General features: G+C 35.7%; 1 protein-coding gene across 1 annotated transcript; it reads right to left on the reverse strand.

The window, feature by feature from the left end:
• Nucleotides 1-346: 346 nt before the first annotated feature.
• Nucleotides 347-16,803, reverse strand: LOC107879309 (translation initiation factor eIF-2B subunit epsilon). The gene is made up of 15 exons (XM_047394619.1): nucleotides 16,542-16,803; nucleotides 15,594-15,824; nucleotides 13,584-13,898; nucleotides 12,825-12,932; nucleotides 12,221-12,410; nucleotides 11,135-11,397; nucleotides 10,228-10,357; nucleotides 8,584-8,654; nucleotides 6,924-7,178; nucleotides 6,766-6,842; nucleotides 5,239-5,330; nucleotides 3,826-3,908; nucleotides 3,449-3,520; nucleotides 1,042-1,167; nucleotides 347-759 (listed from the first exon to the last, which is right to left on the reverse strand). Exons 1-15 carry the CDS (start codon nucleotides 16,686-16,688, stop codon nucleotides 721-723), a joined length of 2,199 nt encoding a protein of 732 aa, XP_047250575.1. The 5' UTR covers nucleotides 16,689-16,803; the 3' UTR covers nucleotides 347-720.
• Between the last annotated feature and the right edge of the window lie 1,041 nt (nucleotides 16,804-17,844).

Raw genomic sequence — 17,844 nt, forward strand, 5'->3', positions numbered from 1 at the left:
TTAGTTTGGAAGGCATTGATATTATGTTTTCTCGACTTGCTGTAAAGTTGCTCTTTGTTCTATACTAGTCATGGCTATTTGTAAGGGATGACAGCAAATTTTGTTTTCTGGAAAACAAAAATGAAGAGGCCAATTAGATTATCAACTAATTGTGTTAAAACTCGTTGGTATGTTTTGAAATTGGCATTTTATAGCCAGTTCATTGTTTGCCCTGGTGCAGCCTTAACGTCTTTCGCTGACTAATGGGTTTCGGCAAAGCAGTTCTACTGTTTCTGTGAAAAGGTTCATATAGAAGCTCAAAAGTTGTTTTACGGCATAGAACTGCCAATTACCTAGAAGGAAACAATGGTCTCCAATATCTTAAGTTTCATTGCAACTAACACTTCACTATTTCACATTTCCGCATACAGTTGACATTTCGAAATTTCCTCTAGACAAAATTCTATCGAAACAAAACTGGCCTCACCAATTGCTACAGAAGAGCATACAAACTAAATGGGACCTCAGTTTCACTATAGATGAATTAATTGATGATTATACAATCGATGGCAGAGGTATAAATGACACATTTAGGTTATGCATTGGCCAAACTGATTAAGGTTTGATTCTCAGCTGTGGCAGGTTTCTGAGCGTTGAGTAACATGTTCATCTAAGGGTAAACTATGAGGTAGATGTAAGGTAGTTGAAGCAGCTCCAAATTGTATGGTCTCTATTACTGTGTCAGTCCTCGTCCTCTTCTTCAGATGCTTCTTTGAGCCACTGCAAAAAGTTTCAGAGTTCATAACATGCATGCATGATTCAAGTATAATGGAAAAGCAGGCAATATTGAAAAGACAAACTTTGCTTTTCTTCCCTCTTCAACGTTTACAAGTTTGCAAATTACTCATTCATTTTTCCCAAGGGCTGGGGAGAGGTTGGGATGGAACGACAAGATAGGTTAAGTAGATCAATAGTGGCAAATAGACCATGATCTTTTGAGGTTACTGTGCGATACCGGCAGGTCATCTAAATGCAAAGTTTTTAAGTGCTGCAAGTACGAACCTGGATAAATTTTTCTGATTGCTTGACAAAAACCTTATCCGACTCTTCTGCTCCTTCCTTTTCAGAAGCCCAGTCAAGTATTGCCTCTTCTTGTATAATTTCCTGATCATACAGATGATGCAAAATCTGTGGAAGGATAAAATAGAGTAATGATATGCAGATTAGATTCAATAATGGATAATTAAGTATGTCAGATATACTTTTTGACAAATGCACAAAAATGAATCAGTTGGATTTCCCATAGCCAAACAAGTGAATTTTTCTTTTGTTAAATTGTTTTGAAAGGCATTTTTAGGGCGCCTTGGGACAAGGCAGGCAGCCAGCCACGAACAAAACGTCCTAAGAGCGTAGGCAAGTGTACGCCCCAATCAGTTGGGTATTCACCCAGGTACAGGATGCGCCTCATTTAAGAGGCGTACGACCACCAATTAGTACTACCTTTGAAACCGCTACTATGACTCCTCAGAGCCACCCCCAAACCCCTTTTAAACCAAAATCAGAACCTCCTCCCTTATAGTTAACACCTATCTATTCCCAGTTAGAGAACAATGTACCCTTCTTGACATCCTTCTCAAAGTCACGACTTCCATATGTTTGGAAAAAACTTTCGAAAATGTGAGCTTGCTGGGACGAACGAGCAGTCATTCTTCATGTCTTCCATGAAAATTATGCTTTGTGCTATCTTAAGAATGTTATGAAATGCTCTTCTGAAATATATTGATTCATAATTATTAAATATGAAGTATCAAACCCCATGTAATATTTCATAAATGATTTGTGAATATGTTTTCAAGAATGATGAACACATTTATGTTAAAACCCGACCTTTCTGTTTATGATACGGTTTCGAACTTCAAGTTATGGTTTCGCACATGAAAAATGTTTCAATAAAAGTTAAAGATCAACTAATGGTCTTTATGCAAGATCTAAAACATGTCTCCAAGGTTATGCTACATTACATGAAAGGAATGTCCTGTTGGACTATTAAGGCCATTTTAAAGATTACATTTTAGGGTCAAACGAGACAAATGATATTGAAGATATATATGGGAATATCCTTGAGCCATGGAAAGTGTGTTTGGGCAAAAGGGCCCTAAGTCTGGAAAATACACATGCTAGTGTAGGCTTGGTATGTATTTTCTAGCAACCTTAATGTCAGATCCATACGGCAATGATGAGACAGCTCAACCAAGTCCGTATCCCTAGATCAGATCCATGTCAGATCCATATAGCATTGTGGTGAGACAGCTGTGTCGGTTGAGTTGATACCCTCGATAGGACACCGTGGTGACTATGTTCTATGTAAATGACCATAGTTATATTCTACGTTATGCTATGTTATGAAGAAAGGCTATGGCCACATGTTTAATTTTCAAAGTACGTTTCAGGTCTTCAAATGCTTCATGATTTATGAAGTGCTTTCATATGATTTGAATTCCCTGAATCCAAAGTGATCACAAGATGATTTGTTCATCCGACTACCCTTTTTTCATATGATATGACTTGCACATTATCACATGGTACTTTCTTTAAAGTCTTGCTTTAGTCTAAAGTTAAGGGATCAATGATGCATGCCGAGTACAATGTTGATGTACTCAGCATTTTGGCAATAGGCATATTGGGTTAAGCATTCTACTCCTTCAGCGCTATATGATAAGTCCTGTTACCATACCAGTGGGTGTCCTCATGTCCAGTTGTACGCATTATATAGCCCTTGCTGTTAGAAGCTTCATGTACACTGGGGGTCATGTAATTACGTTCAGATAGTATAGTTGGTATTCCATGGATTACGTGGAAAAAAAGAAGGATGGAGGGAAATTTAATTAATGTGGAAAGGCAGTAAATTGCAAATGGAGACTACGTGCCAAGCTTTGTTGGCGAAGGAACAAAAACAAGGGAACTTCAACGCTTTCCTGGATAACATTTTCAACTATCGTCTCAATAATAGTCCAAATAAAAGAAGACGCTCAGCTAGTAGTGGAATATAAAAGGCTCTACAGAACATCACACAGCATGCCAACACAGCAAAAGCAAAGGTATCACCAAAACTTGGGACAGGCTGATAGTAGATTGTGAAATAAGAAGTTCAAAATATTCAGATATTGTTTCTCTACTTCATCTGAGGTAGTGGTATGGACTACGTACACCATACCCTCCCCAGACCCCACTTTGTGGGAATACACTGGGTATGTTGTTGTTGTATAAGTATTATTCATATAGACTTATTTTAAACTATAACAACTTCAAAAAAAGAATCATTTCTTGTTAAGAAACAAGATTGCATAGTTTTCCCAAATGCAAGGTGATATTAGTATTTAGACATCCAACATCCAAACAACAGGAAAGACTAATTCAACCTCTAGAATGACTTCAAAACTGAAGAAACTTCTAGAACGAAACAACATACCTGTACAAATAATGAAGAATACTCCCTGGTAGATTCCAAGCACATCTCTTCAAACTTCAATATTACTTCAATCTGACAGATCGAAATAAGAATATTCATGAGCATCAAAGATGGGAAGACATGAAGTAGTTGTCAAACATATTAACTAATGGAATAACGTTACCACAAATATCATTTCCAAGAACCAACAGTTCTTTGGGTACAACAGACAGGTGCCATGTGAACAGACCTCTGATAAAATTTAATTAATTCTCCATCACTACCAACAGCCTCAGGCTGGTAACTTTTTTTTGGTTTTGTTTGGGTTTTGGGGGAGGGGAAGATGGGATTTCTTTACTTACAAGTCATGCTAGCAATATATAACACAATACACAAACCTCTTCATCAATGCTTGACAAGTAATATTTGAGAAGCTTTTTCCATTTTCTAACTGCAGCAACAACATTCTTGTACAATTCATCTGAAAAAAAACACAGAGATATGATGAATACACACACCGTATACATAAGCAGGAGGAAACATAAACTATTAGACAAATAATATAGCCACTTCTAGAAAGAAATGAGTTGACAAATATACAGAAGAAAGTGCATCTAGCAAAATACTTTATATCTTGCCAACATATTAGTGGCTGAGATTAATTACAACAACAACATACCTAATGTATTCCCACAAAGTGGGGTCTGGGGAGGGTAAAGCGTACGCAGTCCATACTACTACCTCGGATGAAGTAGAGAGGTTGTTTCCGATAGAGCATAGACCCACGGTTCAGGACAAATACAAGTATAACAAACAAAAAACATAAAAACACACAACATAATGATACAACAAACAAGATACCCATAGACTAATACTATAACTATCCATCCGAAATCATCAACACTACCAGAACACCACGAAGATGAAACTACAAGACACATGTATAACAACTATGACTACAGGCACAACTACACACAAAACACTCCTCCCTACTAGTAAGGAGTAAGGACGCACTCCTACCCACTAACCCTCTACCCTAATCCGCGTCCTCCACACCTTCATATCAAGGGTTATGTCCTCCGTAAGCTGCAACTGCTTCATGTCATGCCTAATCACCTCCCTCCAATATTTTTTCAGTCTACCTCTACCCCGCATGAAACCATCCATAGCTGACTTCTCACACCTCTGGGGCATCTGGCACCTCCTCATCACATGTCTGAACTATCTCAACCTCATTTCCCGCATCTTGTCTTCCACCGAAGCCACTCTCATCTTCTCTCGAATAATCTCATTTCTAACCCTATCACTCCCATCTTCTGAGATTAATTAAAGGATGAAAATGAAAACTTAAAGCTTGATATCTAAATGCATCATATTTATAAAGCAAATTACAAACAAGCAAGAACAAAAGCACATACACGGTAAACAGCAGAAACATCAACAAAGAACAGAAAATTAATCTCAGAAACTGGAAGTGGAAGTCACGTGACAACACCGTGTTATTGACCTAAAAAAGTGCTATTTGTAATTGGCTTATAGCTTCAACACTTGACATGCATATCAAATTATCTTTCTATTTATGCAACAGATCTCCATTTGGTGTTGACATCCAAGTTGACCAAGCGAATATGAATCTACACTTCAGAAAGGAATTTCTCTCACTTTGATAATATAAAGAAAAATTAGCACTGCTCATCACAGAATGACAAAAATCCAACACTTAGTGACAAACTGCGTTAGAAAATACAACCTAACAGATAGATAACAATGACCTGGGATATTGTGAAACACAAACTAGAAGGAAAACATACTAGGTGAGTCATGTGGAGCATCCAATGCCAATTTCATCACTGAATAAAATAAAGCGCCAGCACAGTCTGCAGATGTCATATTGTATGACAACCTACAATGAAATAGAGAAGAAACACATAAACAATCTGAACACAGAAGATTGCAAAATAGCAATATGTTTCGGGCAAGACAGAAAATGAGGGAGATTTGACATTTGAATCACTTCTCTGGCCTAAAAAGTCAAAAGCATTGCTCCAAAGCTTATTCAAGATTCTACTGTCTTTACATTTACACTTATGTGTTTGCACTGTAAGCATCCAAGTGGCCAAAATATCCATGCCAGATCTCGTCTAGTGACATGGTAGCTTGCTTTTACAAGAGCAAGGATCCCGGTTTAGCTCAAAGTATTCCTTTGATAGACTTAACCAAGATTTCTTCCCTGCTCCATGCATACCTCATTGTACTCTTATTATCAATCAACTATATCTCAATCACAAATTAATTGGGATCTGACTATGAGTCATTTTTATGCATTGCACTTCACTTGGGTCATTATTATTCCAAACTTAAATGAATTGCATTGAGAGGAAAATTAGAACTTCTCCAAAACTAGAGGGTCTTTAAATTTCATTTGGATATACGAGCATATAAGTTTTTGACCAAAATACAAAGATTCCTGAAAAATAAAAGATCGTGCATGATCTTGAGAATTACTTCTGAATAAATTCAGAAACTGTAATGTAACAACCACCAAGTCTCAATTCACTAGTCTTTCTTCCTATGACAAACTGTTTCTCGTATCGTCAGAAATAAATAAGGATAGTTCAGAGTGATAGCAAATGAGAAAACATGTGAGATAAAGGCAGGTTGTTGAGGTAAAGGCAGGAAGCTACAAATTTCCGCAGCGCTATCAACATATAATCTGGAGATTTCCATGTTGATGTTTACTTACTTTCTAGAAAATTCATCCTCTTATGTACTTTTAAACTTCGAAATTTAGGGTCTAACCAGACAAACAACATGAGACCAGGGAATTTTACCACAGTGAACCTGCATATACAGTGTAAAGGAGTACAATAATAGCAGTAAAGGTCAAAGGCAAGAGACGCAAGAACACTCTCTCACAGGGGGTAGGCAACAAAGTACGACCGCGAAAATACATACTTGAAGATGGTAAAATGTACAAAAATTACCCGTCAGAGATACGGGATTTAAAATAAGAAATATATTGCAGAAAGAGGAGAGGAAACACACATTTTTAACCTTGCAAAAATAAAGCAAGCCAACTAGCACTCCGAACCTCTTAGTAAAATAAGAGCAGAAATTAAAGAACTGTTCCAAAGGGAAGGAAATGAAACTTATGGGTGCACAGCTATTCCCCTATAGAATAAATGGAAAGTGGAAACCTCGCTGTTAAACTGGCATGAAATAATGCAGCAACTGGAGCCAATAGGAGGGAAGAACAAAAGTTAATTCCATGTAAAATGCTTTTCTCAAGATACCATATTCAATAAAATAAGATATAGATTGAAACCTAGCTAACATACCGCAATGAATTAACTTCTAAGATTATATGGTCTTCTGTTACATCTTCCTCTACTGCCCTTTGAAAAGTTGCTTCAACCTGTAAAGACAAATGGAAAGGAGATCTTAATCTACGAAATAGTTTTACAAAATGATCGCAAATATTCCGATCAAAACCTACTTCTCTCTCAAAAATTATAGAATCATCTCTAATATCTTCAGCGTCTTCATTAGAATCATTAGTTATAGAGTCAGGTCCCAATTCTCCAGAAGGTGGAAGCAAAGCACCATCTTCATTTGCTATGTCCACTTCATTAGTGATTTGCATAATCTCAACAAGTTTATCCACAGGAACTGGTGCGACAGAGTGTCTCCATTCTTCTTCCTGCCCACCCTCACTGACTAGCCATATGAAACCAACTCCACCATCACCAACCTGGAAAATCAGGATAAAGTATGAGAACTGAAAATTTAATGCAGCATAATAGCTTAAGCTTTTCAAACTGGGTATGGAATTCCAGACAGGTGACTTAGGATTTTCTTTTTTTCATAAAGAACTTCAGAAGGATAAATTGAGAAAGCTCTAGAGGAAATTTCTATGGAATTCAAGAAATAGGGTAGGAAGTTTCACTAGTAAGCAAGGAGCATGTTGCGTAGCCAAGGAAATTGGTTGGAGGAGAGAGGAGGAACATGATGTGAAAGATCTCCGAGTTTTTAACAAAAAACGAAATGGTTTTGAGATTAGGCATTGAGGAACACACTTCATGGAATGATGTGACAGCAAAAAAGTAGGGAATTGTAGAAGGGGGCGGAGAATTAAAACTATCAGAAATCCTAGTTAAGTGTTAATTGTGGAGGACTTTGGATAAATATTATAAAAGGGCGCGGACGACTTCATTGGCAACATAACTTTCTCAGGGGAGAATGACAGTAGAATCAACTTTTGGAGTCGCAACTAATTATGAGAAGAGATGTTGAGACTCACATTTCCAAACATTTACAATATCTCAGACCAGAAAGAGATGAGGTATCCGAAGATTACAAGAACGGAGAGTTCATCGAAACATAAGCGTTAGCAGGAACCTTCTTGACTAGAAAGTAGAAAAACTACAATTGAAGCGCCTATAGTGAGTTATAACGATTTTAGGATAAGTAAAAATATGAGAGAATAAGCGCACTCGAGTTTAGCCCCCATAAGAAGAAATTTGATGTAAAATTAGACGGGATTGTGGTCCCTAAATGCAGACGATTCAGATATCTAGGCTACAATCTTCAAGGAGATGATAGATGAAGATGTAACACGTCTAATTAGGAGGTTGAATTGGAGAGAGCTATGAAGTCTTTTTCCTTAATTATACAACAAATTGAAGTAAATTCTATAAAATAATAGTGACACCAACAATGTTATATGAGAGAGTCTATTGGACCCTAGAAGACCAACGTATCCACAAGATGAGGGTTGCAGAAATACCAATGTTATATGAGAGAGTCTATTGGACCCTAGAAGACCAACACATCCACAAGATGAGGGTTGCAGAAATACATATGTTAATATGGGTGTGCAGGCATACACATCGGATAAGAGTTAAGACTACAACACAATCAAATCTAAGAAGGACGCAAGATCACCTGCAATGTCCATATCCTATGTAGACCTCTAAATTTTACCAACACATGGAACAGTAGGACGACTAAAAGCCTGTTTGGCCAAGCTTCTAAACTACTTGTTTTGAGAAGCACGTCTGTCAAATAGCTTTTCCGAGAAGTACTTAAGCAAAGAAGCAGTTTGTGTTGACCAATTCATTTAAGAAGTGATTACAGCAGCAAGCCTTAAAACTTGCCTCGTACTCTTGTGAGTTAGGTAACTCCGTCTTCTCTTCCTCATTCAACTGATCCAATGTACCAGAGAAAGCTGTGTATAAATCAATTAAAGGGTTTGTTAATTCATCTTCATAGATTATAGATATTATTAAAAACCAATATAATAATAGTTGTAACAACAAATTGAAGAAAACATCATTTGCTAACAAGCACAAGATGCACATCTTAAGACTATTAGTTTTAATGTCTAGCAGACAGTAAAGTAGTTTAACCCGAGACTGAGAATTGCAACATTTCGACCCAATTCCGTCCTCCAAAACCAAATAAGGCAGAACTTTACTTATAATGGGCAGGTCGTTAAGCCCCAGGCAGTTGTGCAAGTTAACGAATATTTTATTTTTAATATTGTTTGTAGATAAATATATAAATATTATGGAAACCATGTGTGTGCGCGCGCGCGCGTGTGTATATATTTAATTAAGCACAATAATATCTACAAATAATAATCTATGAAACATACAATATAGTCAAATACTTCTAAAAAAGTTAAAAAAGAAAATATTCTAGCGTCTACAAGATGACAATCAAAGGGTTTAACATGCACTGGGCTCTTTTGGGACGTCTAGGGCAGACAATCCAAAGCCTAAAGCCTGCATGGAACGAACATCGTCTATTAAGGTGCTTTGAAAGCACCTCATGGGCACACCAAACTGAGACCAAGGAAAATAAACTATTTTGCAACTTAACATATTCTTGAGCGACTCTTTCAAAAGCTCTCCTATTTCTTTCTTTCCAAATTTTCCACATGACGACTAAAAGAGCAACATTCCACGCCCTAGAACTCTTTTTCCCTTTCCCGTAAGCCCAACACTGCAACACCTCCTTTATTGTGCCCAGCATGGCCCATTGCACTACAACCAGCGGAGAACCATTGCCCACAACCGTATAGCCACTCGACAATGCAAAAGAGGATGATTAACATCTTCGCCCACATCTTTGCACATGAACCGCCAACAAACATTATTAATCCTCCTCTTCCACAGGTATTCCGTTGTCAAAATCACCCCCGCGCAGACAACCACACAAAGAAGCTGACCTTCTTAAGCTCATCGGGGATCCAAATAGAACAAGATGGAAATAGTTTCCTCTCTCCTCAGTACTCTCTCATTAATGGAATCAAAATTTAAATGCATTTACAATGACTTGGCTGTCTGTCCAATTTTTAAGGTACTTCATAAACATGCACATAAACCTCCAAGCATTAGTAGGCTCCTTTGGGATGGCTATCTAGTCATATTTTACCTACTCTAAATTACTTGACCTAGTTTCGTTCCTAATCCATCCTAAATTTGAGTTTTGTCAAAATTATTGGGGATTCAGAACTTCCCTACTTCAAAAAAAAATCTTGAATTTAGAACGGATTAGAAAGGAAACCAAGTTTACCTAATTTGGTCTAGGAGTCTATGATGTTTATTTGCATAACTCGGAAACCATTCTCAAGCATAGACAATAATTACTTTTTTACCATGTTTCATATGTAAGTAACAGTTTTCAGTTTCAGGTGTGCATATTTGTTTGGAAGTCGTCGGTACAATTTAGAAATATAAAATCCAAATGTATTATGACTGCACTAAATTACAATATGCATAAGTCAGAAAATTTACATGGAACTTCCATGATCCCACTACTATTGTCAGCATATTCCAGTTCCTCGTCACTATCTTGTTTTAGAGGTTGCTGAAGCAAAGATACCTTGGAGTAAGCAGGTACGAGGAAATTCCTGCCAACCACAACCTGAGGACAAAAGCATGGATTCTATGATTGATTGATTGATTGATTTCAAAGTACAAAAAAAGTGAAAGGATTCATTTGTGCAACCCAAAGAAAGGAGTACTAGGTACTTGAGTATGCGACATTGGTGTGCAACCGTTGTTAAGTTCAACCAAGAACCATTACCGGGGAGGCAAAGGCAAATTATGAGGAAATAAATAAAACATACTGTTGTAAGCAGAAACAAATTTAAACAGTAATGGAGTGATTGAGAAACATTCATGTCTAAATCAAGAATTCAATTTGATATACGATCTCTGATCTCTGCCTCATTGATTTCGCAAGGTCTTATCTCCATTAGGTTAAGAGGTGATTCTTCCATGTTCAAGACGTAAAACCCTCTATGACACAACTCATGACTCACTATATTAGTTTAGCATAAGATAGAAGCCTATCTTAGGTGTCAAATTTCTGCTTTCAATTTAATATATCCCCTTTCATGATGAGGGTTTTCCTTGGGCCCAAATACAATTCACCATTGTTTCATCCAAACTGACCAATTTTTTGATAAAGAAGCAGAATTGGCACAAGATCTTAACCAAAAGAAAGAAACATATCAAACAAGAAAGATTAACAAGCATCCAGTCCCCGCCTCCTAAGATATGATGGACTTGATGCAATTTTTCCAATGTGTGAATTGCTCGATTGAGATTCATCAAAACCAGGTCTAACTAGTACAATCGGGGGTGGGGGGTGGGGGGGTGAAGAAGTGTGTTTTCCTTTTTTCTAAATGCCACTTACCTTAAAAGACAAGACGACACCAGGCTCTAAAGTTGCACCATATTTCATTGTCACACCGTCGCAAACTATTGAGTGCTTCAATTTGCAGCCATCTTCAATAGTGACATTATTCCATACATAGCAACCTTCTATAGTGACGTTTGAACCAATTGAGCAACCTTCCCCAATAACTGAATTAGAAATCTCTGTGCTGTTCCCAATACTGGTTCCAGTCCCAATTACAGTAAATGGACCAATTTTCGACGAGTGCGATTGCTTAATTTCTGAGGAAAGGGAGGTAAACAAGAATGTAAGAAAAGTCCAGAAAAATTAACAAAATCTACATCATCTATACCATTTTTCACAAAAAGGTCCATCCAGTATGATATGAGCAAACAATTAGCACATCTGGACAAAATATCAAACAGGAATAAAGAGTGTACATAACTAAAACACATTTTCTTCATATCTTTTTAAAAAAAAATTCAACTTTTGTATCTAGTAATGCACCTATCCTAGCATGCTTTATTATACAGCTTGTGTTCCAGAAGCAAAACCTCGTAACATACGAGGACATCAGATGCTATAAAAGAACTACTACACCTAACTCTCTCAAAACTAGAATGGGGTCAGCGACACAAATCCTCAACAAGCAGCAATGCAGATATTAAAGCAACAAAAGCTAAATCCTGTCAACAGCAAAACCTGTTAGATTACCATATTTTTTAAGCCATTACGTGTCCTTTAAATTTTCATCCATCAGATTCTTTCTAAGTATCTAAGCCAACCACAATTTTGAAATGAATATTTAATATTTCTTTTTTACTATGTATAACAACAACAAACCCAGTGTATTCCCACCTAGTGGGGTCTGGGGGGTAAGATGTACGCAGTCCATACCTCTACCTCTATGTAAATAAAAAAAAATCAGTTATGTAAATAATTTATAAATGTGGGACAAGAACTCGTGTACACAATCCATCTACCAAAAGAGTACAGAATATTTAAGAAATTAGTCTTCAATATTTCCATTTTAAGATGGCAATCATAAGATAAACATTAGCAACATGCTAGTAAGCGAGAAGATAAGATGGAAATGGTCCTTACCAGGTGCTCGATACATGCCCTGCCTTTCTAATTTAGTAGCAGAATTTCCAAAAAAATGAACATCAGGCACCAAGGGATATGTCCACCGCTGAATTATGTCTTTGCTAATGGTGTCATAACTTCTGTAGTTATCAATTCTAGCCGCATAACTTGAATGAATTTCATGAGTGTAGATTTTATAACCCATGATCTGAAAGAGAAGTTAAGAATAAAGAGATGGATGTAGGGAGCAAAAAGAGACACTTACCCACGCAAACAAGGAGACAGACTTCAATTGATATATTTAATATAGCTAAACTCTATATTGTAATGAAACGAACATATTTATTTATTTACTTAGGTCCAACAAAGTGCAAAATTATGAAACATAACTAATTCATTCTTCTGAAATCCCCGTTACACACAGCAAAGACATTACGAATGAAATTGGACATCCATTTATAGACCACTCAAAACCAGTGTAAGATTTTAGAGTGGAACCACACTAGGAAAAAATTTTCGATGCACACTTGGAACTATTTTTCTGTTTGACCTTCTCTCTTTTTCTTGGGTACAAGGACAGAATTCCTCAAGAGAAATACAAAATGAAAAGGACTATACATACATCATCGACGAGCAACCCCTTGACAAAATCACGCCGCAAATGTTGATAGTCAAAATTGTCAGTGAAAAGACTTAAAACTTCTGGGGAGCAAATGTCAATGTAGCAATCCTGCAACCAATGCATACCAATCATTTATCACAAGAATAAACAGAAAGAAATAGCAATAACCAGAAGGCTTCTCCAAAACAAGACGATGGAAGGAAGAATAGCATCACATGTAAGGAGTAACCAATGAAACCTGAAACTGTAAAATAGACAGTAAAATTTAACTTCAGAAAACTACGACTTTTCTTATTAGTTCAACTATTAATGAAAGGTTTTACAAGGAAAAAAGAAACAATAGCAGTTAAAAACATGAGTAATACTAGGAAAGAAGAAACAATAGCAGTTAAAAACATGAGTAAATAAGATTAGTTATAAGTGAACAAAGGAAAGTAAATAAATGCAATACCTAAACTATGTTAAACTCTACCAGTTGTTGTTGAGCCAAAAAAAAACATATGAACCACAAATATTTTGAATATTGCAAAACACTTGCATAGAATTCAAAATAAACATTTTGTTTTGGCAAACATAATTTGTAAATAACATTGTCAATAAATTCAAGGAAAGGAAAAAAAAGGCAAACACTCGTACAGCTCATCCAAGGACTTCATATTAAAACCAGATCATGCAACACACCTTATCAAGCACATCGCTCAAACTAGTAGCAGTAGCAGTAACACGGACTAATATTATAACAAGAGCAACAAAACAAACCTGCTTGTCATTTTGAAAGGAAATGGAAGTATTATCAGTAAGCAATGCCTTGTCAAGAGACAAATATCCTTTTAAATTATCTGCCCTGTCTTCATAATACAGCAGCTGCTTAGTCTCTGGATCAATTACCATAAACAGCTCTTCAGTTCCAAGACGAGATTGGCGAGTTATAGGTGAAGGCTTTGATTGTTTAATGACCATGGTCATTACAGCATTGCTATCCTTTCTCCGTCTCTCCTTATGTTCCTTAAGTGCCTGTGATAGTGACATGTTGCTCACAGTATCTCCACTGACGAGGATAAAATCACCACGTATCTTCAAAAGCCCAAAAGTTAAGTTAGCCAATCACAATGACAAGAGAATACTCAAAATTCAATAATATTAAATATACAAATTTAAGCACACAGAAACAATTAATAACGCAAAGAGGAGGGAGAAATATTCCCCATTTCAGAAAACAAACATGGACTGCACAATGCACACAATGCCCAATGCCAACTTTGATCTTTGATCTTTTCCATGACGGTGGTCTACAGACCAACATGCGCATATGTCAACTATTTTACCGAGTAACTACTACCTTTACCGGCACAAGCACCAGGTAATTCTGTCCACCAATATTAAGATAGATCTAAGTTTTGAACCATGTTCTCACATGGTTTTCATCATTTGTTTGATTCATTTTACGACTCTTGTCTCCTAAATCAACTTGTTTGATTCATCAGGTTCCAGCTTCCCCCAAAACTTGTAGGTGCAAATTTTATCCTGGGTGTTAACCAAGGACCAGAGTATAAATAAGGAAAAAACTTATTTTTGTTGTACTGCTTTCACGGGGAACTTTCCCACGTAAATATTTTACGTTCACACCATAGATAGCTGTAAAATAGATTATCCTTGTCCCTTAGAAGTGACAGTGCTAATCACTATTACATCAGTAGCTGTGTACATTATTAAATGTGACTACAATGTGTCCCGTGTTTCACCCTATTAGAACAGCGTAAACACAAAGGATCAACAATATCATCCATCTGCACCGACGAATTTGATCTAGTGGTAATAGTGCAGCACGTGATGTGTAGGTTAGGCAAATGCCAAGAGTTTGAATCAAGGCGCAGACAAAAGCTTGGTATTTAAATGGAGAAAGGTAGAGCAGTGGGCTATTATCCACCGAGTTTCAAATTGTGCGCAACTGGCCCCAGATATCTCTCGGTTATGATAAAATATATATATTCACCCATACAGCAGAAGCTTTTTGTGCTTTTCAAAGACCCTAACAACAAGAACATCTCAAAAGAATTAGGATTTCTTTCATCCGCCAGTGCTATGAGAACCATCACCAAATTCCATCAAATTAACCTTGTTCTTGTCACCTGCCAGGAGAACTTTCATATGGCGTCTCTGCCAATAGGGCATCCTATTTATTCTGACTAATAAAATGCCTAGTTCTGTTTCTATGTTGTTAATCCGTGCTCAAGTCATCTAAAGATATATTCTTAAATACTTCTTTTCTCCAAAGCTAACATACAGTATCAAGACAAAACAGCACTGAAGCTCAAATTCTTTAGAAAAAAAATAAACAGATAAATAGCTCAGTTTCAACGTAACATGTCAGAGACTACCGTATTTGCTCATATCACATCAATGCAATGATGTTAACTAGTAATTTTCCACGCTCCTCAAACACATAAACAATAGTAGGACTAATTTATCTAACCCTAAGGCAGATACATGGTACTAAATAATGACCAATAGGATGTCAATTGTACTAAATTAGGCATTAGGATCAAACTTTTCTTTTACTATTTTCTTGTGCTTTTTTTTCGAAAAAAAACCTTATTTCCATGTGATCCAATTAAGATCTAGATTGGTTATATAATAAAATAACCTGAGAACCATATGATGATTATGTAATGTTTTCTGTTCAATAAGTACAATAAACTGTTACATCTATTAACTGAGTTTTCATTTGAGCTGAAGATGGCAAAATGATAAGCAAATGTCACTACATACCACGTGTTGCTCATAGATTAAACGCAAAGCATCTCCTGCACTAATAGCATTGTGTGATTCAATCGTTGTGACTGAGAAGTTTGGTTGGTCAAACCAATTGGACTTATCCAAATAATCAATCACTTGCTTAGAATGAGCACAGCAGAAAACAAAAACTTCTTCAACACCAGCAGATTCAAGCCATGCCAGGGTATAATCTATCATAGGGGCATTAACCAATGGTAGCAGTACCTGCAATGTGAAAACCATTAAACTGTATTATACACTTGTAACAATACATCTGACAGTACATATACTTCGAATAGGCACATTCCAAATGTGTACTAACAATTAATGCATTCCAAATGTGTACTAACAATTAATGCTTTTCATACAATTAGCACTATGACAATCCCACCATGCAAATTCATTCCGCATAGATTGAAAATCCTAAAGCAAGTTCTTGCTCAATAAAATAAAACAAACAAACATGATGAATACTTGCAACGGATTCTTCTCTACTGCAGTTGCCAGACCTGTGCCACCTGTCTCCTAGCTACAGGATACAGGAGCAATATTGTCGCTTGTACTACTTCCCATATTATCCCAGTCAAATCACGAAAGTATAATGTCTGATGCAGATATAATTAACATTTCAAAAATTTATTTAGAAATTCAGAAATTGCACTAAGATACCACGAACAGTTTGAATTGCTTCCAATTGCTAAATATCAATGGAAACGTTTACGATAAATGTGGTGAAATCTTACTACTAACAGACTCTCAACGAGCATGAAGGGACAAAAAAAAATGGAAGACAGTAATCTCAACCAAAAATAAAATAAAAAAGATTGCTTGGGACACTTGTAGCAGTGGCAAACAACACCTAACAGAAATCCCCTATTAATCACGAATACTTAACATTAACCCGATGAGACATACGAAAAAAGAAGATGAAAAAGAGATTACTTTAGGGCGTTCAAGAGTGATGGGTCGGAACTTAGTGGTGAAACTATCAGCCAAAATGATAGCCTGTAAAGGAGTGCGAGCCAATTCCTCCTCTGCAACTTCTGCTCCTCCTCCTCCTCCTTTGCTTCCCCCCTTCTTTGCCCCCATTCTCTTTTGCCTTCAACAGTAATTCGCAAAACCCTCGCCCTTTTCAGTTCCTAAACCTTTCTTCAGTTGCCTACAATTTTGAGATGATGATTCGGGTTGAAAGGATGAGTCGGGTTAAAGGACCCGTAAGCTTTTTGAGATGATTTGAGTTTACTGTTGGAGAAATTTTTCACTTTTGCCAACAAAAATATATGATCGTTTAAAATTAAATAATTTTATCTATTACGGAGATTTTTAATAAACTGTAAATATTTTAAATAATTTTATCTATTATGAAGATTTTTAATAAATTGTAAATCACTTATCAAAGATCTTTATATTTTAATATAATAATGTAAATATAAATATATATTTTAATATAAACACATATATATTTTACCACAAGAAGTTCTGATTGATGAATTATCACTTTTGCGTTTTTATGAAGTACCTCTGACGCATTAATTTGAATCATATTTGTGGTACGATTATTTTTTTCTAGATTTAAAATTTTTCTTTATTTTTAAAGTTAAAGAACGGTTATTTTTCTTTATTTTTTACATTTAAATTTTTTTCTTATTTTTAAAGTCAAATCTTTATAAAATCATTGATTACGTACCTAAAAACTTTTAAAAATTCAGTACTTCTTGATTTTATTTTATTTTAACACTTTTATATTTATTTCTAGACTATTCAAATATTTTTTAAAATCAAATTTAGTTGATTTAGAATTTTTAATCTAATGAAAAAAATATTAGTTGTCATTAATTTTGAAAACTTCTAATAAGAAAAGATTTTAACATAAATATATTTAATTAGTTTCCAACTCTTAAATATTACGAACAAGTAGTGGAAAGACGATTTTGTCTAAAACAAAAACTTTAATGAAAGGCAAAAAATTCTTAAGCTAATGAAAAAAATATTAGTTGTCATTAATTCTGAAAACTTCTAATAAGAAAAGATTTTAACATAAATATATTTAATTAGTTTTCAACTCTTAAATATTACGAAAAAATAGTGAAAATACGATTTCGTCTAAAACAAAAACTTTAATGAAGGGTAAAAAGTTTAAAGAACATTTCTAATGTACTTCACACTTTTAATATATTATAGATATAGATTATAGATAGATATAGATATAAATATAGATATAGATATAAATATAAATTGTAGATTA

This window comes from Capsicum annuum, chromosome 8 (assembly GCF_002878395.1).
Source record: "Capsicum annuum cultivar UCD-10X-F1 chromosome 8, UCD10Xv1.1, whole genome shotgun sequence".
Classification (NCBI taxonomy): Eukaryota; Viridiplantae; Streptophyta; class Magnoliopsida; order Solanales; family Solanaceae; genus Capsicum; species Capsicum annuum.